Raw genomic sequence first — 15,314 nt, forward strand, 5'->3', positions numbered from 1 at the left:
TTATCTATCGCCCTTAATCTCGATGTGTACCGTCCTAATCTGGGCTCTGAAAGGAAGAAATATAATCCGTCAGGGATTCACATGAACCAGAGATGACTATACAGTAACTGTGACACACATTGCTGCCTTGGTTTTCTGAGAGCAGACAATGAGCGTCCTCGAGTACAAAAGGCTGACGTGCTAGAGGCAGTTTGTGCAAGTGTAATTAAATAGGCCTATGTGCAAACAGCTTTCACATACTGAAATACAACTCATCCGCTGTGATCACAGTGTAAGATAAAATAAATACCCTTAGTGTGCCTTATGTGTAGATTGCAGGAAATAAAACCATTAATGAAACCACATCCAAGATGCCACATTGTTCTGTTAACATGCTGCTGGTTGCATGTAAACCACATGTCACTGGCTGGGTTTATATTCTGGTGCAAGAGATAAGGATTTGTGCGATGAGGAGCCTCATCACAGAAGCTGCTCAGCCACACACTTAGACACAAAAAACATGGATGCAAAGGTTTCCCTTTCTCTTCCTGCCGCCCTCCCTCGCCCTGATTGTAGCCCATGGCCTAGATAGTGTTCCCATCTCTCAATGTTATCCTGCGTGAATGTTTAGAGAATTGGATTCACCATTGAAACACATTGATTATAAAACTTATGTGTGGGATAGCTTTCTCTCTTTTACCAGTATTACTAAAAGGTTCCCTTTTTGTTACTGTTTAGGTTATTCCTTGACTTTATTGGACAATTTACCAATGAGTAGTTGAAACATGCAACAAAGGTCAATTTGTATGCATTCAAAAAGAACAGTGATGTATGGACACTCATACAGTAAACTACATACATTACCTTCATGTATTTCTAAAAACACACGCATCTCAATTAAAACACATCTGTGTCTGGTGCATTTGGGTTTGAATTTGGGATCTTACCAGGGCTGGAAGATGGCTAATTATGGGTTATAGGTGTGTGTCTTTTTCAATTTTTAACTTTCTTACACACACACACACACACACACACACACACACACACACACACACACACACACACACACACACACACACACACACACACACACACTCTCTCTCTCTGATCACTCTGTGATCTCCTGGGGGTGTAAGCAACCCGGTGTAATGTGTAAACAGTCCTATGAGCTGGAACTCCAGCAGCCTGCCCTCTTTCCAACTGAAGCTTTATTTTTTCCCCTCTACTCTCATTTCTGGGCCTAAAATCAGGTTAGTGTTTTATAAGGAGCTTAGCGCAGAGGGCCACAGTGTGCCACTAATGTAATGGAGTATCTCTCTCTCTTTCTCTCTCTCTCTCACTCTCTCGCTCTCTTAGTCTCTTCTGTCCTCTTTTCTCTTTGTGCATTCGCTTACCCTGTCATGGAGTGTCCTTCTCTCGCTCGCTTTCTCTTTCTCCCTGCATGTTTTTCTCTCTCTTTACACTTCCCTTGCTCCCTTCCTTCTGCATCTTCCTCTGTCTGCAGATTTGGACGACTCAAGCCTGAGGTTTAAAAACAACAGTACCACTGCTGAGACAAGACAACTCTGCCCAGAGAAGAGGACAAAAAGGAGGAAGAGAAGCAAAGGCGGTTCCATTAGACGTTGGGTAAGTTTACTCAATTTTGCACTAAGCGGTGTGTGTCAATCTGTGTTTTAACATAGAGAAGGAGAAGTATACTGTACCTGACATGGGAATTTTATGATCAAGCTGTTGTGTGGATCATGGTGCTGTGAAATCTCACAAGGATCTCTCTGCAATGTCAATAATCCACTTGATTATCCGTTGTTTCGGTTGGGGCTATAGCTTGGCTCAGTGGATGATAAAACTCAGAGGTATGGCCTGGTTCATTTGCACTTTCGTTTCATTCAGTGTTCTGGTGGAAACGCCACATTTGTATTTGGGCAAGAGGTTCAAATGTTGTGTCTTTTTTTTTTAGAGTGTCCCAGGTTATTCATATGCTTATATCCTTTATTAATAGGGCGTGCTTGCATTCTGAGGGCAGGCTGGGTGACATGAGAGGTGCAGTGTGGACTTTGCATGTTTATCCATAACCTGCCCCATCTTGTCTTATCAGACACAGATGCTGTACCGGATCCTGCTCTGGTAAACGTGCCTCGGTGCAGTTGAAAACTACATGACTTACAGACAATTGTTTATCTCAAATAGCACGCTAGCTGCAGGACAGGGTACAAAATGAAGTTTGTAAAAACAAAATGAAAACATGCACCTTGCACTGAATTTTGCACCCGGTAACACATCAACCCAAATCTTCATGTTTGTCAGACAAAGTGTTGCATAAGTAAAGCTGTCTGAGAGCAAGATTTTAGCTTTGCTGTGGTCATAAAATAGTATCCAGGCTGCACTGCTTTGTGACAGTGTGGTATTTATGTGTACTCCTACTATTGCAATATTATATTTAAAATACCAATACCTCCTCTATGACCTACATAGTGTGTTTTATTTCTTGATGACACTGTATTTAATGTGTTTTTAATGGTCCTTTGATAGTAGAAGATCCTTGAAATACATATTGTTGACCATAAAGACATCTCAGCACGCCTTGCCTAGCTACAGTAAAGGTTTGTACCGTTCCTGATATGCCAATAAACCTTTGAACCTCAAGTCCAGAGTCACACCTTCAGGTTATCACACCAGTGTAATAAGTGCATAATGCGTGCATGCCAGAGAACAGAGCACAAACCACTGGAAGATTCACACCACGTGAGATTCCCTCCAGCATGTGACAACAGCCTCTTAAAAGTGTATGCCTGAGGTTTTTGTTGTCACAGTTGTTTCTCATTATTGGTGCCTTTCTTTATGCACTTTCCTCTTGTCTGTTCTGCACTTCTTTCATTGATCAGGCCAATGGAGTATTTCCCTAGAGATACAGAAGGAAGCACCGAGGACATTCCAGGTGAGACTATCTGTCATGAAGTTTTACAGAAGAGTTTTAAGGTGAAGAGGAAGCAAGTCTTTGACAATGTAATCAATCAGAATTAAGTTCAGCATAACACTGAAACATATGACTACTGTCACACATCAGGGACCATTTATTGCCAGTGACATGTGTCTGATGTAAGAAATTAAAACAGAGAATATAAAAAGTGTAAAAAAAAAAAATTAAAGAAGAGACTATGTTAGTTTGGTGCATGTGTGAGTGAGCTGCTGTGATCTGAATCTGTCGTTTTTTCAATCTCTGTCAGGACGTAAAAAGTCCAAACTGAAGGCTCTGAAAACTCGTCTATTCGGGAGGAGTAAGAGAGGAGGGGGAGGGGGAGACGCCAAACTCAGCCAGTCAGCCAGTGACATTACTGCAGAAAAGGGACTCGGATCAGATGAAGATTTGGCGTGAGTGTCTACATGGTCTTGTAAATGTTTGCTTTACAGCTGCATTTCTGTCCTGATTTCTAGTCTATACCTTTACACCTCTTCTGGCTACCACAGTTGCTCCCAGGGGATGATGGGATCACGGGCATTGTCCCATGACAGCATCTTTCTGGCCGATCTTGCCCTGACAGACACTGAACCAGCCAGGGTCTTATCCCAGGAGAACGTTCACAGCAAGATCAAAGCACTGCAGGTATAGTCTTTTTATGTTAGGCATTTTCTTGGGCCTTTACAAATGTACTTATTTAAAAAGAAAACTGTGCCTCTGGTATCACAGATTAAACTTCAGCATCAGAAGATGCATTTGGGGCCACCACCTCTCCTTCTGCCAATCAGACGTCCAGACGATCTGGGAAGCCAATCCGAGGATGACAGCCTTGCCCACAGCCCCCCTGAAATCTCAGGAGCCAAAAGCAAGGTGATTTATTATCCCACTGAAGTGACACATGGTGACTTATCTGCTTATTTGATTTGTCCACATTCAGTTTAATTCAGGGTGCGTTATGATGTTGAGAGTTCCTCCTGAGTGAATTTATCAATCAGACTCTATTAGTCTTTACTTTTCACCAACCATTTTGGCTCTACTCCATCCAACGGCCTCACTGTCACCAGGAGCCAAAGCCCTTTTAGTTCAGCAGTGAAACATCTTGCCTATGCCTGCTTAGCAGTGCAGTAAGTACAATGGTTGTGTGACTGTGTCCAAGTGTGTTTCTTTGTGTGAATTTCTGTTTCTTCTATGTTGTAATGCAAACCCAACACACCGCAAAGAGAGCTACACTTTAAATTCTGGACATTTTGACGATCCAAAATTCTTGAGATACAATCATGAGATTAGGATTTGTCTAGTTTAATGCAATGGATAAAGGATAAGGCTTGGGATATTCTTTAATTTTCTTATTGTCAACAAACTCCATGAAAAGGTTGCTGCGTCAGTCCTTCTCTCAATATTGTCTGACTTCCCTGTCTGAGACACTCTTAAGTTGCAAATTTTAATACCTAAACAGCTGGGTACTGCAATTTCTTTTGCAAACATTGCTAAATAGTAAATAGTGTAATTGTCAGGGACTATTTTTAGACACAGATTAATCTAGTGAGTATTTACAGCTGCAGGACAGTGAATGTGGGGATTGACTCAAAATAAACTAGAGTACCCATGTTCACTGTAATGAAGGAACCTGAAAATGAAGCTTTTGGTCTTTTCAGGGGAACGGGTTACAATAAAAAGTAGGATATGGCCAGCCTTATTAGAAATAGTCAGATGCGATCAGCTTGATGTTAGGTTTTGGGAATAAATCAAATCAATAAAGGTATCTTTGAAGGTGTCTTCATGTTCAATTTGCATTTGCAGTGTTATGCTGTATTATAACTTTCCTTCCTTTTCAGACCCCATCCCAGCCGTCCTCTCGTCCGCTCTCACCCATCCCCAAACCTGCACCAACCAAATCTGTGCCCCTGACTCCATCTCTCCCTTTGCCTCTTTCTGCCTCCTCCCATTCCTCTTCTTCTGCTGTGGAGCCCCCGATAGACTTCAGCTCTCCAGCCCAGTTTACCCCCTCCCTGGATACCTCTGCTGCACGCCACCGGATGTCTGTCAAGCCCAGAAACCAGAGGGCCAGCACCAAGAAGACCATTGTTGCAGTGAGTGAACATGTTTTCACCTTATATATTGTTAATAAAGACAAACACACCAGCCTTCATTCACCTCCCCTTACTTACTTTTTTTTTTTTTTTTTAACAGAATGACTCCGAGTCTCACTTACACACCCTTAACGACACCAACCATCCAGAGTCTGTAAGAGAAGAAGAGCAGCGCAGCGGCGGCTTAGTACTCAAGAGCAGGTGAAATTGGAAACAGAACAAGGAGGGGCCGCCACTCCTTTTATGTCTCAGCGTCTTCCATCAAAATCCCCAGAGGTGGAACCAGTCACATCAGAGGCAACATCCAAATCATCCGGCCTAACATTTCCCCAACAGGACCAAGCTCTTCTTGGAAGATTGGCCTCCATTCCCTCCCAGGTACTTAGAGTTAAGCCTCACAGACCAGGGGATGTAATGACCAGAGAACGGCCACACTCATCTTTTATACAGTCAGAACTGAAGACAACAGAGAGGATTTTGAAATACAATTAATGTCCCATGACAAGAGAAATACTCTCAACAAGGCTGAAGTCTCCTCCAACCAGCACACTACTCCCTTTGGCTCAGTTTACCAGCAGGTTCAAGGCGAGACAGAAAGCACAAGCAGAATAAAGAGACCCACCTCAGGATCAGGGTCTTTCCATTTGGCCCTCACCACTGCCAAAAACTGGGATGGAGAAAGACCCCGATCAGGCAGTTTTGTAGGAGTGCTGGGACACACTGAAGCCAGGCACAAGACAGTCTGGGGAACAAAGGATAAACCCTTTTCAAACATGAGGGAAAAGGAAGAACTGAGAGAGGGCCATTTTGCTGTGGGAAGACTTAGACAAGAGGAAGTGCCTCACAAAAGTTCAGTTCCTCCATGTGAAACGAGGGATCAGCCTCAAAAAAATGGAACCAGTGACAACACCATCTAAAAATGTGAGCGCAGATACAGGCGCTGCGGACGTGGAGGAGAGCAGCCAGGAGGTGTTGGAGGAGGCAGCGGAAGCCCAAGAGGTCGAGGAGGATGAAGGAAAGAAGGCGTTTGGTGTTAAACTGCGCTCCACATCTCTGTCGATGAGATTTCGGTCTGATACCTCTTCTAATCGTGACTCAAAGCCACATGTGCATGAGGAGCAATGTGACAAACGAGACCTTCGACTGACAGGTAAGTCTCTGAGAAATATAAGTCATTTCACCGTGTAGAAAATGATTAATCTCAGGTTCACTTAAAAAAGATATTTCTTATTTTATGTGCAAACCTATTTCCAGTTCCCTAAAAGGTTAAACATTGCACACATGCACACTACGATTTGCACATAGTAAATAATCACTCTAGAGAGTAACACAATTTGTACTGACCACAGGGGACCTTTGTACTTAAAATACCACTCAGGCTAACTTTAACAGAGCTGCCAAGTGTGTCTAACTGAACTGTGTTACTTCTTAGATCCAACCCAGCCGGGCTTGTCCCTTCCAGTTAAGCATAACCTGTCATCTACCAGCAATCCTCACATGATGGCGACAGAAGTCCAAACAGCATCCTCAAACCTCAAAGAAGTTGAAACTGCCACCACAGCGCCTCAGGAGCCCCAGACCACCCCCCAAACATCCTCATCTGAGGTGTCCTGGATGAGCTTGGCAATGGAAAAGACCAGAAGCCTTCAGCACCTTTTTACTAGTAGATTTCCCAGAGATTTTACAGGGGTGCAGACAGCGGCTCGACCACAAGTGCAAATGGAGACACCGACTGGAGCACAAGTACAGACACAGACTGTAAAAATACAACAAAGTACAACACCACCAGATTCTGCAAATCAACCATCAACGGATGCAGTCAAAGCTGAAAGTAGAAGTCAAGCACAGACTGTCAAACCATCACTAATAGCTGTGCAACAGAAGACCCCTCCTGTTCAGTCAAACGCCTCCAGAGAACCACAAACATTAAAACAAATCAGTGAACCTCAGTCTGCCTCTCATCCAGCTGTACAGACCAACCTATGGACAACCCAGTCTCCCTTTCACTCCTCTACACAAACAGAAACCTCATCTCAGTTTGCACAGGCGAGTGTCACACAGTCTCTTGCACAATCCAATCTTTCGTCGGGCCAGCAGCAACTCCCCTGGAGCAATCGAAGTCTTCATCCCTCCAACCAGCTCAAATCAACAACCTTAGTTTCGACCACCTCCTCAGCAACAGCTCCTCCGCCGATTTGTACCTTTGGAAGAGGGGAAGGAGAAGCCTCTGGGCAGGAAAATGAGGGAGCATCACCGTCAGGAAGACGGGCCGGTTGGGCCGGGTCAGTAAGCGAGAAGGCTGCTTTTTTGGAGAAACGGGCAGAGTGGACCACTCCGTCTGGAACCAAGGGGGTTTGTGGTACTTCTTTGTAACTGTCTTTCATATCGTACTTGACTGTAAATCAATTCAAGGATAAGGCTGGTGATGTTCCATATTTTTGTTATTATCAACAAAATAACCAAGAGTCTCTCAATACTTTGACTTTCATACCCTGTCTAAGACCATTGACATAATTTCATGTTCGAAAAAGGCTCAGTAATCTCTTAAACAGCTTGGCACTGTAGTTTTTAGCAAACCAGACAGAAGTACATTTCTGAAGACTCTTCTTAGCCACAACTTTGGTGCGCTAGTGAGTATTTACAATACAACATTGTGTAGAGTTGACTCAAAATAAACTAAAGTGCCCTTGTTCATCCTAGAAGGAATATGTCAATGTTGTGACATTTTGTTTTCAGTTGTTGGACACCCAGTAGTCAGATTAATTTCTTGTTAGTTTTGGTCTTTTCATGAGGTTTGGTGACAATTAGTGAAATATACAATATCATTAGATTTATTCTTTAACAACTGTTGTTTTAAACTGAAACGTTATCCAGAGCAGATAATCTAACTCAGTTTTTCTCAGGTGGAATTAAGGAAAGCTCAAACAGAGGTGCAGACATCAGGTGAATCCCCTGCTTCAGTCAAAACCATGCCTCTAAACAAAGACATAAAACCAGAAGGAAGACAAGTGGTAAAACCTGCAGGTGTGTTGACACACAGTGATTGCAACTGTCAAAATACTTTATAGTAATCATTGTCTCCATGTGCACCAACATGACAGTTTTTTCTTTCAGAATCAAGTCCCTCCAAGGTTCCAGACAGACCTCGTGAGGACAAATGGCTGCGTAAAAATGTGGCGTCATCGCCCTCATCGTCACCCACAGTGCCATCAGCGTTGCAGTCCATATCTGACAGCAGCCAGCCATCCTGGATGGAGCTGGCAAAAAGAAAGTCAATGGCCTGGAGTGATAAGTCCATGGACTGAGAGGGAAAACAGCCAGACAAACAGACAGACATTGTTGTAAAAACAACAATATGGACAGACCTGCAGACAAATTATGTTTTTTTGTTGAATCTGTCAAAGATGTTGATTAAGCTCTGTTGAGGCTGTTGTGTTTGTGTATTGAATTGTACTCAATTCTATCAAGTGTTAATGTTGTATTGAGAGACAGAGTATATATTGAAAATGCCCGGGTTTATTGTAATCGCTCCGCCACAAACACATAAAGATAAACGATGAAAATCAATTTATGTAAATCAGCATGCCACTGCTGTTAATAGTTTGTTAAATAATAAAATTTCCAATGCTATGTTTTTGTCGATTGTCTAAATGTACAACGGCTGAGGAGAAGAAGATGACTAAATTAAAATATACAGATAATATACAGATCTAAATGCTAGATTACACTGCATTATCATTATTTAACCAGAGCATGCATTGAACACATACCAATACTTAATTGTCCAGGTGCATATTCACACAAAAAACTTATTCTGCAACTACATGCATGCCATTAGCTTTGCTGAGTCTTTCTTATACATTTAGACTAGGATATTATTTTATTATTTATTATTTCTTTATTTACAGACTCAAGGTCCAAATGATTTAAAAACAATACAAGAGGGGTTCAGACCATACACAGACATAAATACATAAGACAAACTGATCCCCAACAACATCACAAAAGAAACACACATACATACAAATTTACCAATTGCAATGCTCAATAATTAAAACAAGTACAGGTGCATGTTCCAGTGATTCCATAGTTTTGACAAATATCTGGTATCACTAAGTGCAGGATTAATTATAGCATTTAAAATCGTATTATTTGACTCAGTTAATCGACATATAAATCTGTACATAAACTTCCTCAGCACAGCATGGAAGGTGGGAACATTACAGGTCACACACAGATGGCTAGCACTAGTCCATCTTGGACGCTTCATCAAAATTCTAAATAGTTAGTTAGTATTACACTGAATAAGTAAAATAGAAGGTTTTTCAGAAACCTAAAGAAGTAAGTCATAGTAAATGTTTGCTTTTGCTTTTACTGTCCCTTTAATCATCTTGTAACTCCTCATGTGTATCTTTGGACCCCCTGGAGGGTCCTGGGCCTCAGATTAGGAACCACTGGCTATTTCTATTTTATCACCTATTAATACATAAAATCATCATAAGTGCTGTATGTAAAAACGTAATAGAATATACAATAGCTGTTAAACTAAAATGAGAGAATCCAATTTTTTTTTTAAATGTCACTCTAAGATCTAATTAAGTGTATATTAGGCTACTTCTATAGCCCGTGTTTAAGAACCACTAGCTACCTCAAATTTGTACGTAAATACGTTTACTTTCCGAAAACTTTACGGCTTTTCAGTGTAAAAATCAGCACATTTTTCAATCATTCGGATTAATTAATTATAAAACAAATCCCCCTGGTGTGTCAGTAGGGGTCGCTGTCAAACTGCTTTCTGTTGAAAGACTTCCTCGTGTTACGAAAGCAAAATACACGTGAGGTTGTAAACAAACGAGTGGACGAGGGCGGTCATTGACATGACGGCCCGTTACTTTCACTTGGCAGTGTTTGCCAATGTCCTGTGTTTGTGTCAAAGCTACACCCTGAGGAGCTCCGTGTCCTGGGTCGTCTCCTCCAACGATGTGGTGGAGGACGCGGACCTGTCGGATGAGGTCGCCCCGGCTTTGCTGGTGGATGGCGCGGGGCTGTGGAAGCAGGCGTATCCGTCCTCGAGCGTCCTCGGAGACAGCGTGGAGAGCCCGGGAGAGCTCGTCAAGCCGGACAACGAGAATGTGGCGCAGATCTCATCTCGCCTGTTTTCATATCGGCTGGAGAAGGTGAAGAAGTCCGGCAGCAGCAGTCCCCCTCCGCACCAAGAGACCGCCAGGACTGCTAGATACATAGCTCATTACAGTGACTGGGGACATCTGTCCACCATTTCAACTCAAGACAAGGTAACACACACTGGGAGTTGTAGTCCATGCATAGACTGTATATTTATTAATATGAACGGTCTATGGGTCCATGTAGGTTTTCTCTGAATAGTTACTGTGCTAATACAATCAGTGCATTTTAAACTAGCCAAGCAACACACATCTTTTCATAATCAACTAAAGTGAGATTAGAGGGACGGCCATAAAAGTTTTTTTAAATACTGAGGTCCAGTGGTAAAAAGCAGCTAAGGCCATGTATTAAAGTATAGGAACAATTTGGAGATACTTGCAGTTTATTTCCACTTTATGCAACCTATAATCCACTACATTTCATAGGGAAATATTGGACATTTTGATCTGTGCATTCTATTGTTACTTTAATTTTACGTACAAAACTGATCGATATATAAACTATTAGGCATCATTATAGATTTTTCAGATATTAGGCTGATTTGGTAGGAGCTATGCAAAGTTAAGCTGGGATTCACTATGTACTGATGATAAAGTTTTAACTTGTCCCACAACTAAACTAAAAAAACTTGTTCATGTAGCAGAGTATTTTCACATTGTACTTCTACTTTTATTTAAGTAAAGGATCTAAATACTTCTTCCACTACTCCTCAGGTTATATGAGTCCATTTCACCTTATAGCGGACCCCATTGTGTATCTAAAATGTTTCTGTATTTTGAACATGTTATTGATTACTGACTGTGTGTTAATGTCAACAGATCAAAGGTCTCCCTTTTGGGAACATCTTCTCAGTCAGTGATGGACCGTTGGACAACAGCACTGGAGTCATCTATTTTTATGTGACTCCGATGGACAACACTGTATCAGACCTGAAAAGTAACCCCTACGCTTCTCTCACATTCTCAGAGGCTGAGGGAGAATTCTGCAGGTAGGCCCTAACATTTGACATATACCGCTACACTCATGGCCAGATTAATTTGCTAAAAGGTCCTCAGGCAAAAAATAAACTACTGGGCCCCCAAAAGGGAAATAATCAAGGTACTGAAACTAACTAACTTGAAAGGGCACGGGCAATAAAGCAGGACCCCACCTGAAGGACTTTAGGCTGAATCTCATTTCTCTGTCGTACCCCCTGCCTGACAGAGAAATGAGATTCAGCCTTAATCATGTCAGTTGACATTTTGCTTATTTTCAAACTTATCAGTATAATTAATACAAATCATTTGACACAGCTTTTTTGGCCCTTTGTTGCCAGCTTTGCCGGATTGATGATCCAACCTTGACTAAATTAAATGACTAGTCACTTAGGCTCAGAAAAGCCAGACCCCCTATAGTATGTGTGTGTTACAATGGTAACATGGTATTCTGTGTCAAGGCAAATGGTGTATGAGGCAGAAGATCCAAGATGTGCTCGACTCACACTAACAGGCAAGATGGTGGAGGTAGCCCCAGAGGAGCTCATGTTTGCAAAGGAGGCAATGTTTTCAAGGTAACTCAGATAATGGTAGATGTAGCGTATAGTGCATGGTGGCTTCCATCAACCCTGAAAAGGAGGGGAAACAACAGAATTAGCCATATGTATCACGTGTTGTTCTTTTTTTGTAGACATCCTGCTATGGCGAAGTGGCCAGTGGGACACAAGTGGTTCTTCATGAAGTTGGAGTTGATCCAGGTCTGGCTGCAGGACTGGATCGGAGGCATATCGCTGATTCCACTGGAGGACTACTTTAAAGCTACGCCTTTCTGAGAACATCCCTCTTTCTGCATCATGTCAGCCTGTACAGATCAGTTCAGCTGTCCACACCACAGACGTCAATCTCATAAAGGGCAAGAATGTGTGAAGCAGCACTGTGCAAAGAATATTTTTACATATTCAAAGTTCTGTTGCTATTTTAATTTGTGAAAGTGATTTATTCTTCACTTTTTCGCTTTCGCCCTGCAAAATCCATTTTCTGTGTTTGGTGTGTGAATGTATTAAAAGCCAGTAGGCTAAATTATTGAATGGTCACAGTCATTATTATATTCTTTATAAACATGGTCTATCTTATGAGTTTGCATTAAAACGTGTGCTCTTTGAAAAATAAATGAATGTTAGCACTCACAATTGCCGTGCATACTAAAGAAAATATGAATTTGTAGTAGTCAGTTAGTTCAAAGGGAAATGTTATATCAACTTTTCTGAGCTCTGGTGTTTCATCTTGAGACAAAAATGGCAATTAGGAGTTCAAGTTAAGTTTTATTATTTAATCTAGTACCTGAAAATAATATATAAATATAATAACTATAATATAATAATATTATGCCTAAAGTGAGATTGTTTTGTGAACTGCAGTTTCCAAGGTTAAAAATGATCTATAATCCCAAATTAGCAATATGTGTTGGTACTGCGTGCACACAAATGAAGCACCATGTTGTCTTACCCATAACTTAAAAATGTATTACAGCATAGTTCTGCTTTCATGCAAAGTACAAGCCAGACTCCACGTACAAAAAGGACCATTGGTGACAAATAGTGACTTTGTTAAAGTTTTAGTTCTACCAACTAAATTCACTTCAGGTCAGTCACTTTATTATCTCAGGTGGGAACTTGATCTGCAGTCAGGAGGGCAAGATAACAGAAAGAAAAGAAAAGTACAAATAAACGGAAAAAAACATTACAAATATGTTTCCTTTTTACACAATACAGAACACTATTTTACGCAATACTACAGCCGCAATCTCTATAAAACAAATTCCAAAACACAGACAATGTGAAGTTCATGAACGCGCTTAGAGGCCTGGACACTAGATGGCGCGCTTTTTTCTTGTAGAATGAGGATTCTCTGCTTACATTAACTTTCATTTGAGGTATTTTAACCTGTAGTAACAGCCATGGAGATAAACCCCAATTTTTTTCTTTTGAACCTCCACTAAGGCACAGGAGGTGGCGCTTTCTTCAAGAAAATAGCCACCATTCAGAGTTGCTCGACTCCAGCTGTGATTGCACCACAGGTTGTTTTATTTTGAAGGATGTCACCGGAAGACCCGCTTGCAGCCTACAAACCAGACTGTATGTTTTTAGTCAGTTTGTCTGTTTCATTTGTATTTCAAGATATCTACAACTTTGATTGTACTTGTCAAAACTACATAAAATATATCAAAACTCCTTTTAAAATTGTAATTGACAGTCTAAGCATTTAATAGCTGAACTGTATTGCAGATTTCCATAATCCAACTCTTCCCAGTCAAAAAGAACAATTCAGATATCAACAATATCTACAATTGTCATTTCAGAGATCCACATCGTTATTCTTACCAGTACAAATGACGTCACGTTTCCTATTCAGATGTACAATACGATTGTAGTCAAAACTGTAATTTCAGAAATCCACAATTAAACAAACATTCCAGATATCTTTATATCCATATAGATATCTAATTTTAATGATCCAAAATACCCTCTAGAAATAATACAATTGTTACGTATTCCCTGTCGTTTTAATCTATTCTTTCGTTAATCTGGTTATCCTATGCAAGAACGTTTCAGTGACGTCATATGTGTACATAGGAAGATTATGTGGATATCTGAAATGTTCATTTTGACTAGGAGTAGGCCTTATTAAATTACAGATATCTGAAACAGCTTTTTATGTTAAACACGGCGGACACTTAAACATTTTAAAGGATTTAGTTTTGACTATCAAATTTGTAGATATTTTGAAATGGGCCTGCAATTTCTGATGTTGTTGTGGATATAATTTTAATTTCGACTGAAATGCTATTATGGATGTCTAAATTGTAATTCCAGATAAGAGTGTGGTTCGGTTAGCACCGCGCTGCTGCCTTTTTTTTTTATATCCATGCGCCATAAAGCAACACCAACGTGATTTGATGGATTTGAGGCGTTGCCTCGCGGACAGCGTCAGCGAGCGACCAGCCTATCCCAGAGGATCGGCCGTCACACACTCGAAATGCCTTCTACTTGCAACTTGTAGCTAACCGACTGGCCGAACAATTTTACAATGGATTGTATCGGTAGCTAGCTTGTTTTTATCTTAACCGACCATGTAAACGGTCTTGTCACGAAAGGCAGTTGACTCGTGACTGACCGCCGTTGGACGGTAACGGTACAAGAGAGAGCCACTTCCAGCCCTCCGAACAACGACAAGAAGAGACGCACCGAGCACTCCTCTCCTAGCGCAGAAGTCCGCGCTCACAGTCCCGGTTAACTAGAGCGTTTTTACCGTTTGACGCCCCCCATATGCCGGCGCCAACGCCCGTCTAAACACCCTGAAGGCAGAGGGATAAGGAGGGAGGGAGGCAACGGTAGTTCCGGGGTCCCCGACACTCAGCCGAGAAGAGGCATCGCTGAAATGAGATGAGGCTCAGAAATGGAACTGTGGCCACTGCGATTATTTTCTTCACGTCTTTCCTCAGCCTGTCCTGGTACACAGCGTGGCAGAATGGCAAAGGTAGGTTAAACATGTCTCTCAACGCGGTTACCACACACACACACACACACATGATATGTAAAACGTTAATTGGCTTGTAGAAGAAGCGAGAATGGTAAGGCCTCGTTAACAAACTGGTAGATATGAAGCTGGCGTGGGTTCAGCAGCATGTCGTAGGACAGCAGGTGTTGCCGTTCACCTCGGACCTAGCTCATCCGGTTTCATTCCAGTGGATTTGCCTCCTTACAATGTCGTGGTTCAATGTACACACGTGTGCAAGTATTTATATTTCCACTGTATGCGCTTTCACACTTTGAGAGCATGGCAGAGGATGTAGTCAGTCTCCATCTCTCACAGCTCATCTCCAGACTGTTCTGTTGACCTCCGACCTTAATCAGTTAGAAATCATTTAGAGTACCAGTGCCAGTTCAAAGCGCCAGGCAACACAGTTTGCTATGCTTCTTGGCAATTCCCAATCAATTCTGTTTCACTTCCTGGAGAAACATGAAGGCCTTTTTATCTGAATATTAACCACCAAATATATAGGCTAAGGCTTATTACACAAGTGTGTCTGTGTTTCAGTAGTATACAAAGGCCAAGTGCTTACCTGCCAGG

The 15,314-nt window shown here is 41.6% G+C and overlaps 3 protein-coding genes across 3 annotated transcripts in view; all 3 read left to right on the forward strand.

The window, feature by feature from the left end:
• Window positions 1–1,223: 1,223 nt before the first annotated feature.
• cracdla (cracd like a) lies at window positions 1,224–8,647 on the forward strand. Its single transcript, XM_032529149.1, is given in 14 exon segments — window positions 1,224–1,605; window positions 2,862–2,914; window positions 3,204–3,348; window positions 3,445–3,580; window positions 3,665–3,805; window positions 4,771–5,025; window positions 5,126–5,197; window positions 5,200–5,482; window positions 5,485–5,903; window positions 5,905–6,175; window positions 6,458–7,377; window positions 7,929–8,049; window positions 8,140–8,349; window positions 8,384–8,647. Coding segments are annotated over 12 exon segments (3,003 nt in total). The 5' UTR covers window positions 1,224–1,605; window positions 2,862–2,865; the 3' UTR covers window positions 8,331–8,349; window positions 8,384–8,647.
• Window positions 8,648–9,837: 1,190 nt separating this feature from the next.
• creg2 (cellular repressor of E1A-stimulated genes 2) lies at window positions 9,838–12,659 on the forward strand. The gene is made up of 4 exons (XM_032529265.1): window positions 9,838–10,319; window positions 11,028–11,197; window positions 11,645–11,758; window positions 11,875–12,659. Exons 1-4 carry the CDS (start codon window positions 9,903–9,905, stop codon window positions 12,014–12,016), a joined length of 843 nt encoding a protein of 280 aa, XP_032385156.1. The 5' UTR covers window positions 9,838–9,902; the 3' UTR covers window positions 12,017–12,659.
• A 1,503-nt stretch (window positions 12,660–14,162) lies between these two features.
• mgat4a (alpha-1,3-mannosyl-glycoprotein 4-beta-N-acetylglucosaminyltransferase A) overlaps window positions 14,163–15,314 on the forward strand; it is a 34,372-nt gene continuing 33,220 nt past the window's right edge. Inside the window, exon 1 of the mRNA XM_032529209.1 lies at window positions 14,163–14,720. Within this exon, the coding sequence (XP_032385100.1) occupies window positions 14,627–14,720 (94 nt within the window). The 5' untranslated portion in view covers window positions 14,163–14,626. The remainder of the gene's footprint in view (window positions 14,721–15,314) is intronic.

The sequence above is a fragment of the Etheostoma spectabile genome, chromosome 11, assembly GCF_008692095.1.
Source record: "Etheostoma spectabile isolate EspeVRDwgs_2016 chromosome 11, UIUC_Espe_1.0, whole genome shotgun sequence".
In the NCBI taxonomy this organism is placed as follows: domain Eukaryota; kingdom Metazoa; phylum Chordata; class Actinopteri; order Perciformes; family Percidae; genus Etheostoma; species Etheostoma spectabile.